The sequence below is a fragment of the Chiloscyllium punctatum genome, chromosome 6 (assembly GCF_047496795.1).
Source record: "Chiloscyllium punctatum isolate Juve2018m chromosome 6, sChiPun1.3, whole genome shotgun sequence".
NCBI classification, from domain to species: domain Eukaryota; kingdom Metazoa; phylum Chordata; class Chondrichthyes; order Orectolobiformes; family Hemiscylliidae; genus Chiloscyllium; species Chiloscyllium punctatum.
The window spans coordinates 76,393,438-76,405,986 of record NC_092744.1 but is presented as its reverse complement, the minus strand read 5'-3'; the positions used below and the strand labels follow the sequence as shown (position 1 = coordinate 76,405,986).

The window sequence follows — 12,549 nt, the reverse complement described above, 5'->3', positions numbered from 1 at the left end:
GAGGAGGGGGAAGGGGGAAGGGGGAAGGGGAGGAGGGGGAAGGGGGAAGGGGAGGAGGGGGAAGGGGGAAGGGGAGGAGGGGGAAGGGGAGGATGGGGAAGGGGGAGTGGGATGGGGATGGGGAAGGGGAAGGATGGGGGGAGTGGGATGGGGAAAGGGAGGATGGGGGAAGGATGGGGGGAGTGGGATGGGGAGTGGGATGGGGGAGGAAGGGAGAGTAGAGAGGAAGAGGAGGGAGTAGGGAGGGAGGGAGACAGGATTGGGGGAGGGTGGCAGGAGGGATGGGAGGGGGTGAAGCAGGCGGGAGAGCTGGGAGGTAGTGGGAGACGGTTGTGGAGGGAGAAGTGGGGGAGGGGGAGGGGGAGAGAGGAGGGAGCGGGCAGGGGAGGGGTTGGAGGAGGAGTGGAGAGGGGGGGAAAAAGGGAGGTGGGAAGGGGTGAGAGGAGCTAGGAGAAGTGGGATGTAGAGAGAACCGGAGGCGGTGCGGGGAGGAGCAGAGGGGCGGCAGGAGGTGGGTCGGGTGGGGGAGGGTGAAGGTTGCGGACAGCCGCGGCGGCTTGTGGGGGCGGGGCTGCGTGGCGCGCGCGCATGGCTGGGCCGCGTGCGGGGACCGTTGGTGAGCGACGTGAGACAGGGCCAGGCGCGCGCATGGCGGGGCCGCGTGCGGGGACCGTTGGTGAGCGACGTGAGACAGGGCCAGGCGCGCGCATGGCGGGGCCGCGTGCGGGGACCGTTGGTGAGCGACGTGAGACAGGGCCAGGCGCGCGCCTTCCCGCGGGGAGTGACTGAGAGAGAGAGAGGTTCGGGGGCGGGGGTTTGGAGGTAGGGCCCACCCGGTTTTGTGGTGACAAGTTCGGGTCGGTGAATGAAGGGGGAGGGGAGGGGGGGAACAGAGGGTAGGCCGATGTTAAAAATAATAATGAGGGGGAGGAGAGTGGTTAGGGTTGGTTTTGAGAGAGAGAGGGGGTGGTTGCCGTTTGAGAGGAAGTGCAGGGGATAGGTTTAAAACCCAGCAAAGAATGACCCAGAAACTGAAGTTACTTTAGGCAGATGAAAAGGAAAACATTGGTGTGGAAAAACAAATGTGGATCCATTGCAAATGTAGGCAGAAAAATTTAACATGGAGAATGGGAAAATGGCAGAGGCTAAAATAACCACTTGCGCTTATCTTCACATAGAAAATCTCCCAGAAATGTCAGGCATCCAGATTTGCAGCTTGAGGGGGACATCATTTTAAACAAACTTGTTGCAGATCTTTGAAGACTTAATTGATTGCACAGATAAAGAATTCGAATTTGCTTTACTGGCGCATGCACTCAAATGAGTACAGTATGAGGTGTGTAAGTCCCCATTTACAGAGCCATCTTAGGTAAAAGTCCCTAGGTATGGCTGCTACAGCTACAGTATGAGGGTCTTCCAACCCAGTCCACACTGGCACCAACCCCCCCCCCCCCCCCCCTGTCCACACCAGGTCTTGGCTCAAGGGGTGCGCCAGGCTTGATTGTAGGGTTCATGACGCCAAGATATTGCTTCAAGAATCCCCTTGAGACCGGGTGGCCATATAAGGCCACTGGGGAGGTTACCACATCAGGCCAGGAGGCCTCCATGCCAGGCTGCTGTGGCAGGTGGAGGAGACACCTTGTTTGGTCTACGTGCAGCTCAGGAGTTCAGATGCAAGGAGTTCCAAGGAGAGCTTGGACATGTATGTGGGGTGTTTCAGAAGGCTTTTCATTGTGTCTTATATAGGAAGCTAGTAAACACAATTAGAGATTGGGGGTATATACTAATATGAATATTCAATTGAGAATTGGTTAGAAGTTGTAATATTTCCATATTTGCTGGTGGCAAAACTATGTGAGATTGTAAATTGTCAGGAAGATGCAAGGAGACTTAATGGACGTGGACAAGTTTAGTGAATGTATATGAATGTGGTGGATGGAATACAGTGTGAATAAGTACTGTTATCCATTTAGGTAGGGCAAAAAACAGAAAAAGAAAGTATTTGTTAGTGATGAGAGATTAGGAAATATTAAGGACCTGGGCTGCCTTTCTGATATTTCACTAAAAGATAGCATGCAGGTGCAACAATCAATCAGGAAGGCAAATGATATACTGCTGTTAATTATGAGGCCAATTGAGTAACGTTTCATATAAAATGTAAAGTCCTAGTGAGACTGCTACTGGATTATTGTGTACAGCTTTGGTCTCCTAATCCAAGAGGGGATAAACTTACCATAGAGGGAGTGCAGTGGAGGTTCCCCAGTTTAATCTCTGTTATGGTGAGATTCTTTTGCGAGGAGAGATTGAAAATACTGGGCCTGTATTCTCTAGACCTCTGAAGAATAAGAACTTAGACATTGAAGTTTATAAATTATTTCAGGCTGTGATAAGGTAGACAAAGCATTTCTTCTGACTCTTGGGTCTAGAACCAGGGAGCATCATCTCAGATAAGGAGTAGGTCATTTAAGACTGCGATAAGGAGGCATTTCCTAACTCGGAAATCAGTGAATCTTTTTAATTCTGTACCTCCGAGTGCTGAAGACAGTCAATCATTCACAATTTCTGGAAACTAATTAAGATATGTAGAGAGAGCAGAAGAAGGTGACATTGAGGGAGAAGATCAACCATGATCTAACTGGTTCAAGGCCTAATGGCCTTTTCATTTGGAGGGAGAGTGAGGAGCAAGTACAGAGAGCAGGAACGGATGGTAAATGAATGGGAAAAGTTAAAAATGGGCATAGGTAAAGGAGAATAGTTTGTGGAAGTGAGTAGGTGATAGAGGCAGCACTTGATCTGGGAATTTGTCACCCACATTGAGGAGAGAAGATAACTAGTTTGCTGGATCTGATTAGATGGGATACAGATGCATCCTTACTAATTAATAGCAACAACTTGACCCTTGTCTGGTGTTGCCCAGTGTCCTTGTACTGAAAAAAAGAAAAGAAAAATATTCAACTATCTGAATATTTAATTTATAAACATTAAAGGGAGGGGAAATCTTGGCCCTTTTTATGTTATTTACACTTTTTCTTGTAGGAATTATGGTGACAAAGTGGACTGCAGGGGATTTAAATCCAGTACTGTGCCTGGATGTTAACAGTGAAGGCCTTGTGGCATCAGGAGCAGAGAAAGGAGCGCTTACAATCTGGAACAGCCAAGGTGGTGCAATCGGCCATCTGAATTTAGGAGGCGGTGACGCTGTAACATGTGTGTCATTCTCACACAATCATTCCAATATCCTGTATGCATCTCACAGTGAAACAGTCAGTGTATTAGACATTCGGGCTTTTGAGGAACCCTCTGATTGCTTCCATGTGAACGAGGATGAGATAAACTGCTTGTCTGTTAATGAAACAGGCAGCCATCTCGCTGCTGCAGATGATTCTGGGTCAATAAAAGTCATAGAGTTGGCAAGCAAGAAGGTCAGCCGCTCTTTACAGAGACATTCAAATATTTGTTCCTGTGTGACCTTCCGACCTCAAAGGCCACAGAGTTTACTTTCCTGTGGATTAGATATGCAGGTACATATGGTATCTTAAATATTTTGCTTGTGTGGCCACATAACTGGAATTTGAAAGGGAAATGGCTGGATGTTTAGTATATCATTTTCAAGCATGTTTTCAGAATACAAGATCAGAAATTATTTCCTAAGTTGTGTTAAGCAATTTTCTTTGGCATGGCAGAGTTTGAAAATAATAGATTCTATATCCAGAGAAATAATTCTTTGATTTCAGTTGGTGAGTTGATAGATGCTTCAGTTTGCAAACACCCAGTATTAACTGTTCAACAGCAGATAGTGCAATAGCTTGGTCTAAAGGCTCACACAGAATAATAGAGGTCTACAGCACAGAAAAAAGTCCTTCGTCCCATTGTCTGCACAATCAAAAACCGCCACCTATTCTAATTCCATTTCCCAGCACTGACCTTTGTATGTCTTGATATTGCAAGTACACACCTGAATGCTTGTTGTGAGGGTTTGTGCGTCTACCACCCTTACATTCCTTGCATCTCACCTAAACTTTCTGCCCTTTACCTATTGCCCCCTGCATTAAGGAGAGCAATTTCTTTCCCTCTACTCTCTACGTCCCTTATAATTTTACACATCTTAACCATGTCCCTACTCAATCTTCACTGCTCTTTGTTCTATTGTTGAATTCAATTGAATTAGCTTTATTGTCAAATGAATACAGTGAAAAGTTTACAAGTTGCTACTTTCAGCACCATCTTAGGTATAAGGTGTCTACGTACAAATTCTTCAATACAAGTTCTTAGGAAAAAAGAAAATATGTTGGATGCCTCTGTATTCAGAAGATTTTTGCACCATCAATATTGTGTTGATATCATTGATTAGATTATAGAGAAAAGAAATGTGAAGCCGAGGTCCTTTGTGAGACCAAACATCCAGTTGTGATAATGTAATTGGTCCTCTTTGGCTTCAGAACTACTGCTTCATAACCAAGTAATTGGTCAAAAATATACTGAAGAGACAGAGAGTTTTCGGTTATCTTGGCTCCTTTATCAGATTGTTGGCTAAAGTGCTCTGCATTGGGTCAGGCCTGCAATCCTGTTCTGACACAGATCAAGAAATTGTGAGAAGAGGCCAATGCTTGTTTGTTTATCCCAACATGTGTATGCCATGTAGATTCCCAAGTAAAATCTGTTGTTGGCTCTAGTTGCAATGTAACCAAAATTCTAAATAGTTAAGGAACTAATATGCTTTTGAATTGCATTCATCTAGAAATGAATTCCAATGCTTTATTAAAACCATGTTGCTACTTTAATGTTTTATATATTTAACCCGAGATCCCTTTGGTCCTCTATCTTGTTTTTGCAAAAACAACTGGTCTAAGGGATTGCTTTACCAATATTTTTGACTAACCCAATATAAACACTCTTCAAAATCCTGTACCGGACATCTTTGTCTTGGTGGTAGCACTGTCACCTCTTGTATCTGAAGGCTATGAGCATATAATTTAGAGAACCACTGCGCGATGCATTGCTAAGGGAGTGCTACACTCTTGAGGTCCTATCTTTCGGATTAGGTATTAAACAAAGTCACGTCCTCTCGGGTGGTTGTAAACAGTGCCAAGGCACTATTTGGGGAAGAGCAGGAATATCTGCTGCACTGTTCAAGCCAGCATCATGAAAGAACTGACTGAACGGTCATTATCTCGTTGATGCTTGTGGGACCTTGCTATCTGTAAATGGACTGCTGTGTTTTCTTAAAGTACAACAGTGATTGTTCTTTAAAAGTACTTCATTAATCCAATTTCTTTCTTCCTGTGGCAAGAAGTCCTCATTTAAAGTTGTGATTGCATTTCTGAAATTTGTGATTTGAAAATCATTATTAAAGCCAAGATTATGCCCCGAGGACATTTCCTGCCCGGAAACGATCTTAAAAAATGAAATACTGTGTCATAACATGCACAGCACTTTGCATCCAAAGCAGAAATAACTTATACAGTTTTTGTTATATTCAAAGATTTGTTTTATAAGCTCAAATTAAGCACCATTCACCAGTCTTTCTCAAGCAGTCTCTCGTGTTCGATGTTGACTTGCTTCTGTTAGAGCTTGATGGGTTCTGAAATGACTGTGCATTGGATTTATCAATCTCAAGTCTGTGTTGAATATATAGGTGTTGTTTGGAAGGACCAAGTCTTTTCACACTGGTACGTTCCCAAGTGAATCTTAGAGTCATAGACACATACTCCCATTTTCATTGCAAGCAGTTTCTGCAGATTTTTGATATGTTTGAAAATCCCTTTGAGGAAATCTCTAGTTCATGTCATAATTGATCCCTTTGTTTATTCTGGCACAGTGCTATATCATTTTGTGAAGATTTCTATCCCTTCTCTTTCATAAGTTAGAAAACTATTGGAAATTTTCTTTTTTGCTACTGACGCACTTGGCCCACAATCCCCACCACACACTCATCAAACACAATGACATGTCTTGACTGCAAGAATCAACAGTATTTTCGATGCCTTAGAGGATGGTGAACCACATCATAATTCCTTGACAAACCCATTCTCTCCATCTGTTACCTTCATGAGTTGGTGAAGGTAAAGTGGAGGGGGTCAGCTTTGAATGCTACTATCATTCACTAAAACATGAGCTGTATCAAGTAAATCATTAAAAACATTAAAAGTATCTTTACACTTTGAGATACTTCAATTTGACAGGATTATCCAATAGAAGCAATATATTGAAGGAAAAATTTTGTCTGCCATCATAAGCCCTCTAGAATGGGATGGCATAGAGAGAAAAAAATCTAAGTGCTCTCATTATTCAAACTTTATTTGATACCAGGTGTGGAAGAACTGCCTTTTGAGACAAGATGGAGTATGTTCCACCTATACTCATCAAAACGTAGAAGATTGGGAGGTAACTTTATTGAAACATACAAGTTTAGGAGGTTTGATAGGAAAAGATGCAGAAAGCTGTTTCCTCTTGTGAGAAAATCTAGGGCGATGGCTGTAATCTCAGAATAAGAACTTGTGCTAAAAAGACAGAAGAAGAATTTCTTCTGAGATTTGTGAATCTGAGGAATTCTTTACCACAGAGGGCTGTTGAGGCAGGGTTATTAAGAATATTCAAGGCTGAGATAGTCAGATTTTTAATCATTAAGGGAATCAAGGGTTTGGGGAAAAGACAGGAAAGTGGAGTTGAAGAGTGTCTGATTATTTGATCTCATTGAGGGACTGAATGGATTACTTCTGCTCCCATGCCTTATTTGTACACCAAATGATTTGTAAATGCTCCTTGGATTAACCCCTCAATGGCTGTGCTGTATCACTTTGGGAGACCACCAAGGACTTAACCCTAAAACACCCGGTAGCAGAAGAATTGGAAACTGTAAATCTCGGTGCTGTCCCCTCTACTTGTGAAGTGTATATTGTTTTTAAAAAAGTCCCATCTCATTAACATTGAAGATTTGTTTTACTGCCATTTTTTTAACTGTGGAGGGAACTCATCAGCTTCTTCTGTAGTAGCACCAGTTGCTTTGCTAGATATTGTAATATTGTCAAACAAAAACACTTATTGAAACAATTGCATCATCCACCACTAACATTGAAACTTTGTGATTGAGAACCCTCTCCCTGCTCATCTGGCATTGTCTTAAACAGCTTTTCCTTGGATCCTCATCAAGCTTAAATTTCCATAGCACTGGTTTTGATCTTTGATTTCAGAAGCCAAAAGTACTTCCATATTCTCCAACTCATCCTGCTGCTAACATTTAAAGGTGTGACATTTTGTGCACTTTAGTGCACTCTGATTTTGTCATCATTATCTTGGGTTGTTCTCAGTGTTGTAGGGGGTAGCTTACATACTCTAGCAATACTGTATTGGCTGCTCATTATTCTGCTTCAAGACATGTTAAACAATTGCATTTAACTGCTAGGCAAATAGTTTGTCGATGCTTTGCATACATGTGCAACTGGGAAAGACATATTCGGGACATGACCGAAAAAAATTAAATAAAAATGATTTTTAATGAGCAACTTGAACAGGGTTCTCCTATATCCACCTTTAAGAGCTCTGCAATTTTTTAATTTTTATTGTGAATTGAAAACTGAAAAAGTTAATTCTTTCTGACTGCATTCACTACCAGACCTGCTTAGTTTCTCCAGTAATTTCTGTTTTTGTTTCATAAAGGAGACTGTCTTTGGTGATGGTGTCATTCTCCTGTGTTGCTGACCATCAGCATAATATATCTTAAATTAGTAACCTTTTTTTGTTGTCTTTAGCTGTGATTTTTTTTTTGGAAACCATGTGTGAAGTTTAATCCTTGTTTTGTTAACCTGTATAGATGTCAAAGTGATAAATGTATTCATCAGGAAGGTAGTAGTACTAAATCTAGTCTTCACAAACTGAATAAATTGCAATTAGCTCTAGTGGGACTGCCAATGTTTGAGGACCACGAGTTGAACATCGCATTAATACTCCTTAAAGCAGAGTTCATAAGTCATTCCATCTTGCATTGAATTTAATTTCCATTATTATTGAAATGGTTTCTTAAATTTTTAGGACAACTTTTATTTAAAACGACAAAAATAGACCCTGTCCTGACATTTTCCATTATTTGTACGATGGTATATTCAAGTGGATTAACTTAATTTTAGGTGAGTTTCTTCTGCATTCTCTGTACATTTCAGATTCCTACTAAATGCAGTGTTTTGCTTTCATCCAAAAGGTGTTCAGATTGGTCAACTTGTTTATGGAATCAATATAAAGATCCACACACTGAACATTGACCCAGCAGTAAAATTCTACAATTAATCATAGCATTATGCAACAAAATGGAGGCTATTTGGTTTTTTGTGACTGTGCTTATTTTTTTTTTGAAAGAGATACCTTTCAAATGCTTCCACTTATGAGTGTTTACCTACCTCCCCATTCAAATTTATTGTTGAACTTATTTGTGCAACCTTTTTTAGGTGGTACTTTCCATGTCATCATAATTCTGCTTAAAAAAATCAAGAATTCTTCCACCTGTGGTTCTTTAGCTAATCATTTGAAATGTGTTTTCTACCACTGGAAGTAATTTCTCCTTATTAACAATGGTAAATGTTGACACAAAATCATGAGTAATTGTAACTACTGACCATTGTTTTCTTTTTATGGGCCTGGAGTGCATATCCTATATAAGATTTTTTAAAATACGTTTTTACTTAGCAATGTACTATAATTAAGAACAAACTTTCAAAGCTTGCTTAGAGTTTTAAATTCCATGAAACCATACTCTGGTGGAGTGAAATCTCTGCAAATGTTATTATTATGCTTAGTTGAATTATCAAAAACCTTCAATTGTACAACTCTACATCTTCCAAACTTGTGGACCTAATAACAATCTTAGCATCAAAACTACTGCCACAAACTCAAATCAGTAAGCTAATGGCAGTTCAGGAAGGCAACTTGTAACTTCTGATCTATGTGACTCAATATCTATAGAGTAGATATTCTGTCAAGAATATTTTCTGCATCTGTGGTAGGTTATGATATTATTGTGCATAATCAACTAGAGAGTAAAGAAATACCAATTCAGTTTTTATTCCTTTGTAAGGGAATAATGATAACTTAATGTCATCCCAAAGATCCTAGGTAACCAGTCTTTTTCTTTAACACCCAGCAGTTTGTTCACTCTTGACTGATAAATTGCAAGGATGCTTAATCCAATTGTTTTGCTTGCTGTGTTCGAAAGGTGATGCTGTGGAACTTGCAGAAAACCCGCCCTCTTTGGACTGTGAATCTTCAGGACCTGGTACAAGAAGAGATGGAAGAAATGCAGCAGGGAGCAGGGTGTCAACTTTTCAATCCACCACTGGCCCACTTCACAACAGTTGCCAGTTGTGGCAACATATTTGCCTGTGGGGCTGAAGATGGCAAGATACGGTTATTCAGAGTGACTGGAACAAGATTTGAGTTGGAATATGGGTTCCGTGGTCACAGTTTAGGTGTTTCCCAGGTTCATTTTCTGAACTCTCTTTCTCATCCATATTGGCTGATTTCAGGAGGGAATGATGCAAAGGTCATGCTATGGGACGTCAGTGAGCAAATCAAAACTGATGTCAAAGGTCCTTTAAAATCATTAGGGAAAAAATCAGCTAGCTCCACTTTTAAGAAGGGCCTTGGGGTTGGAAGAAGTGACCGTGGTGCAAAAATCTGTAAAGAAAATAAAGCAAATTCCATTTTGCCAAAACTCAGTATTGACCATGGAGAAAAAGTAAACTGGATTTCTGCTGTGGACATAAAAGGCTCTAAGTATATACTAGTTGCTGACCAAACTTGTCAGATATCAGTATATCCTCTTTCAGGCTTATAGATTGCAGTGTCTGATCATTTTCAAGTGATAGTGTCTGCTTTAGGTAAGGAAAGAATGTAAGCCTAAATCATTGAGGGTTCTTGTGATACAGTGGTTTGTCCCTGTTTCTGGGCCACAAGGCTGGGTTCAAGTCCCATCTGATCCAGAAGTGTGTCATGGCATGTCTGAACAGGTTGATTAAAAATATCCAAAATTAAACCAGTAGAGTTCCAGCAAAATTTGGGGATGTTTTAGTTGAAACCCAGATATATTTGGTGAAATTTGAGGGCCACCAATGTGTATTTTCCTATCAATGGGTTTCATATATTAATACTTTCACAATGGCTTATATGATTTAAAAGCCTGATAGAATAATCCAACAAACAATAGCCTCTCAAATTGGCAAAATTGTGTTCTTTCAATTCATGGAATCAATTCATAAATCATACTTATGCAGGTTTTTATTTAATTTTAAATCTTGGGAGTACGTAAATGTATTTGGCGTTTAACAATCTTTTAGAAGGTCCCTTTTGAGAGCACTAGGAGGGGGCCTCTTCAAACTGAGAATGCTGAACAGGGGATGAACAGATCATTGGGAATATTTCCCTGGAATCGGAAGCAATAGTTAGAGCTCTGTGATCAGAACACTGAAAATGTGAACTAGAAACTTTGGAATACTGAGGAAGGCTTCAAATAATATTAAGGAGGGAGGATCCTGGAGTCCAGCTGGGTTGGACAGGATATTTTGGTGTATTGAGGATTACTAATTTACGACATTACTCAGTAATCAAGGTTTTTTCTTGAAATATTTTAAGATCAAAAATTATTAATGACCAACTTCTCTAACTGAAGCTACAACATCAGTTAAAATGGTTAGAATATCCTTTGTTGAGAACTAGCCCTCAAGTAAAAAATGCAATTATGGGTGCTGATTAATGTTTTTAGTGAACAGTTTATCCTTGATCATGAAGCAGTATTGTTCTGTCATTTTAATTCATGCCTTTGCTTTTGTACTGACATTTCTGCCCCTGGTCTACTCTACTGTTCCAGTGAGGCCCAACTTCAGCTTCAGAACCGCCACCTCCATTTTTGTTTAGACACTTTATAGCCTTCTGGACTCAAATTTCAGTTCACATATTTCAGACCATATACTCTGTCCCTTTTTTGTTTCTTTGTTTTTGTTTTTTGTTTTTATTTCAGTTAGCAGTTTATCTATTCAAAGCTTATCTTTTGTTTCTTTTCTTGCTCCATCACTATTCCCTTTGACCCGCGAGGACAACTCTTATGTCAGTCAATCTTTCTTTATCTTTGCACCTTATCAAAGAATTCACTGTGTCCCATCTAGTCCTTGGTTAAGACCTATTATATCTCGTAAGTTTGCAGAGGACTGATGAAAGGTCACAGCTTTGGTTCTATACACTGGGTCTGCTTAATCTTGAGATATTTTCCCTGAATGTTCTTTTTTTTTTGTAATTTATAATCATTGCATTTATTAACCAATAAGCCTATAAAATTGAGAAATCATGCTTGTAATTCTTTCAAATCTGTTTTTGGGAATAAGACGACCTGGAATAGTCTCAGCGCAAGAGAACACATTGTTTTCCTTCATGTCATGTTGATCCATAGTCTTTGCAATGGGAAATTTAATAAACTGCATATGCTAAGTGTACATAGTTGGACTTTTCCAAAAGCTATTATCAAGGACAATTATCTGGTTGAAACCAACGGTTTTGAAACCTGCTAGGATTTTGAAGCAAACGCTTGGTGTAAATAAAGCTTGAAATTAGAAACTACGTAATGGAATTTGTGTGTGTGTGTGTACAATTTTTAGAATTTCCTAACTTCCACCACAGCATTTTATTAAACAAATATAAATGAACATTATCCAACACCCTGACTGATAATTGTTGGAATATTGGATTGAATCTTGGCAGAAAAGTATCTCACCTTGACACTCCTGAAACATGAGATGCAGGCCTTGTGATATTAACAGACCAAGTAACATCTACCAGGTTTGACTGTTTATCTCAGCCATGTAGCTTAAAATCTGGTTAAAAGATTCTAGGGCCTTAAGTATAAAGCATGTTGACAAACCTGTAAAAGTACTGAGTGATAATTTATTGCTGAATTGTGAGTCATAGAGGTGGACAACATGCAAAAAGGTCCTTCAGCTGATTGAATTTGCACTGATCAAAAACAACCACATAATTATTCTATTCTTATTTTCCAGCATTTTACCCATAACCTAGTATGACTTGTTAGTTGTTCTGTTTCCTTGATAATGTTGACAAAATTCCCATTTGTGATTATCAAAACCTATGCATCCATCATATATTTACAAATATTACCACAGCCATAGCTGAGCTAGTTGCTGACTTCTCAGAATCCAATATAGAATATTCCAGAGCTGTGACAGTAGGCGAAGTGTTCCACAGTTCTGTATCACTCATGTCATGATGGGTTTTTTCCTTAATCTAATTAAATTCTCTTCTGGACACAGTAGAATTATCTTTCTAGCTTGTGTTTCCATTTTAGGATTCTATCAGTTATTTCTGTTGCTCAGAGACTTGCATCATGTTATATACGAACACGTGGATTAGGACCAGATGTAGACATTCAGCTCCTGAAGCCTACTCCTCCATCCAGTTAGGTCATGGTTAATAGGTTTATATGTCAATTCTAGATTCCCGACTACCCTGGATAACCTTTGACTCCCTTGCCTAACAATCTATCTAGTTCTGCCTTGA

The 12,549-nt window shown here is 40.1% G+C and overlaps 1 protein-coding gene across 9 annotated transcripts; it reads left to right on the top strand.

The window, feature by feature from the left end:
- Positions 1-486: 486 nt before the first annotated feature.
- Positions 487-11,605, top strand: wdr53 (WD repeat domain 53). 9 transcript variants are annotated; one of them, XM_072572986.1, is made up of 3 exons: positions 487-511; positions 3,037-3,521; positions 9,203-11,605. In XM_072572986.1, the coding sequence occupies exons 2-3, from the start codon at positions 3,042-3,044 to the stop codon at positions 9,821-9,823; spliced, it is 1,101 nt and encodes a 366-aa protein (XP_072429087.1). In that variant the 5' UTR covers positions 487-511; positions 3,037-3,041; the 3' UTR covers positions 9,824-11,605. The 9 variants fall into 9 exon arrangements, with proteins under 9 accessions (XP_072429087.1, XP_072429082.1, XP_072429081.1 ...); XM_072572981.1 differs by lacking the exon at positions 487-511 and adding an exon at positions 577-616; XM_072572980.1 differs by lacking the exon at positions 487-511 and adding an exon at positions 635-736.
- The last annotated feature ends 944 nt before the right edge of the window (positions 11,606-12,549 follow it).

What these genes read in the sequence shown, in the direction of transcription:
- wdr53 (XM_072572980.1), top strand. Translation starts at nt 649, where the DNA reads ATGGCGGGGCCGCGTGCGGGGACCGTTGGTGAGCGACGTGAGACAGGG. An exon ending in GCCGCGTGCGGGGACCGTTG is followed by an intron (nt 737 to 3,036) that starts GTGAGCGACGTG and finishes TTTTTCTTGTAG; the next exon opens with GAATTATGGTGACAAAGTGG. An exon ending in CCTGTGGATTAGATATGCAG is followed by an intron (nt 3,522 to 9,202) that starts GTACATATGGTA and finishes TGTGTTCGAAAG; the next exon opens with GTGATGCTGTGGAACTTGCA.